Source organism: Plasmodium gonderi (assembly GCF_002157705.1).
Source record: "Plasmodium gonderi DNA, contig: Chr14, whole genome shotgun sequence".
Lineage (NCBI taxonomy): Eukaryota > Apicomplexa > Aconoidasida > Haemosporida > Plasmodiidae > Plasmodium > Plasmodium gonderi.
This window is the reverse complement of record NW_021628939.1, coordinates 1,556,375-1,557,576: the sequence shown is the minus strand read 5'-3', so window position 1 is coordinate 1,557,576 and position 1,202 is coordinate 1,556,375. Positions and strand designations below refer to the sequence as shown.

The following is a 1,202-nucleotide window of genomic DNA, read 5'->3' as shown; positions in this document are numbered from 1 at the left end:
CCCCCCCCAAAAAAGAAGGTATAGAACTTATCTTCTTAAAAAATTTCTTCTAACAAGAGGATGAATAAAACCACGCATCCCCCATGTAGTAAACACAAACACGTTGAAACATTTTGTCTGATAAAGTGACCTAGCTTCCATTCACAAATAAGGGTGAGGATGGGAAATAAAAATATTGTTACATGTAAAAACGTTTTATTTTGTGTTGTCCGTTTTTTTTTTTTTTTTTTCATACTGTTTTCTTTTTTTCATACTGTTTTCTTTTTTTCATACTGTTTTCTTTTTTTCATACTGTTTTCATTTTTTCTTTCCCTTTTTTTTTTTTAACGCAAAGCAAAATTTATTGTACATTTTACACGTTTCTATTTTTATGCCAAGTTTCAATCTTTTTAACTGTTTTAATTAGTTAAATTCTGAATATGAATATTCCATTTATCGAAAAAAAATGAAGTAGCTTTACCATTCGTTAACCTAATCATTTTTTGTTTACGATTTCACAACACACCGTTCTCACAATTACGTTATAGGATAGACTGTATCATTTTAAAATTACACAGCCGATTATCATGTTCTGCATATTTTTTTTTTACAATTTTTAGATTCTACTAATTAGTTATTGCACAGTGGAACATTTACTTACATATTACACATGTAAAAATAGAGGGTGAGCGAAAAAAGGTTAGAAGTGTAAATAAAAACCCCTCTCCTCCTCCCCCCCCCAAAAAAAAAAAAAAAAAAAAACTTGCACATGCGTATGTGCATATAATACACACATTTAATAAAAAGGAAACATGATGAAACCTGAAGTAATCAATTTGAACGACGATAGTAAAGATTATTCTCGATGGAAAATTATATACCCCAATTATTTAAATAAAAAGAAAAAAGTTAAAGAAGGAAGAAAAGTAAATTTAAATTATTGTGTAACTGATCCATCCGTTGATGAAATTGCATTAGCGTGTAAAGAATTAAAAATCCAATGTGTTGTAGAAAAAAATAAATATTATCCAAGGGATTGGCTAGTTGAAGGGAGGATACGTATAAAAATGCCAGATGCTCAGAGTAACATATTAAGTAAATTTGCTTTAATGAAACAAATTGGATTGAAACTGCAAACCATAAAAGCCAATGTAGAATCCAATGTTTTAGTTAATACGCACAATATGCCAAAAAAAAAAAAAAAAAAAAAAAACAAAGATTAA

At 28.3% G+C, this 1,202-nt stretch overlaps 1 protein-coding gene across 1 annotated transcript; it reads left to right on the top strand.

The window, feature by feature from the left end:
- Positions 1 to 791: 791 nt before the first annotated feature.
- On the top strand, positions 792 to 1,202 carry PGO_143420 (signal recognition particle subunit SRP19; the record flags this gene model as incomplete). The annotated part of the gene is made up of 1 exon (XM_028690333.1): positions 792 to 1,202. One exon carries the CDS (start codon positions 792 to 794, stop codon positions 1,200 to 1,202), a length of 411 nt encoding a protein of 136 aa, XP_028546134.1.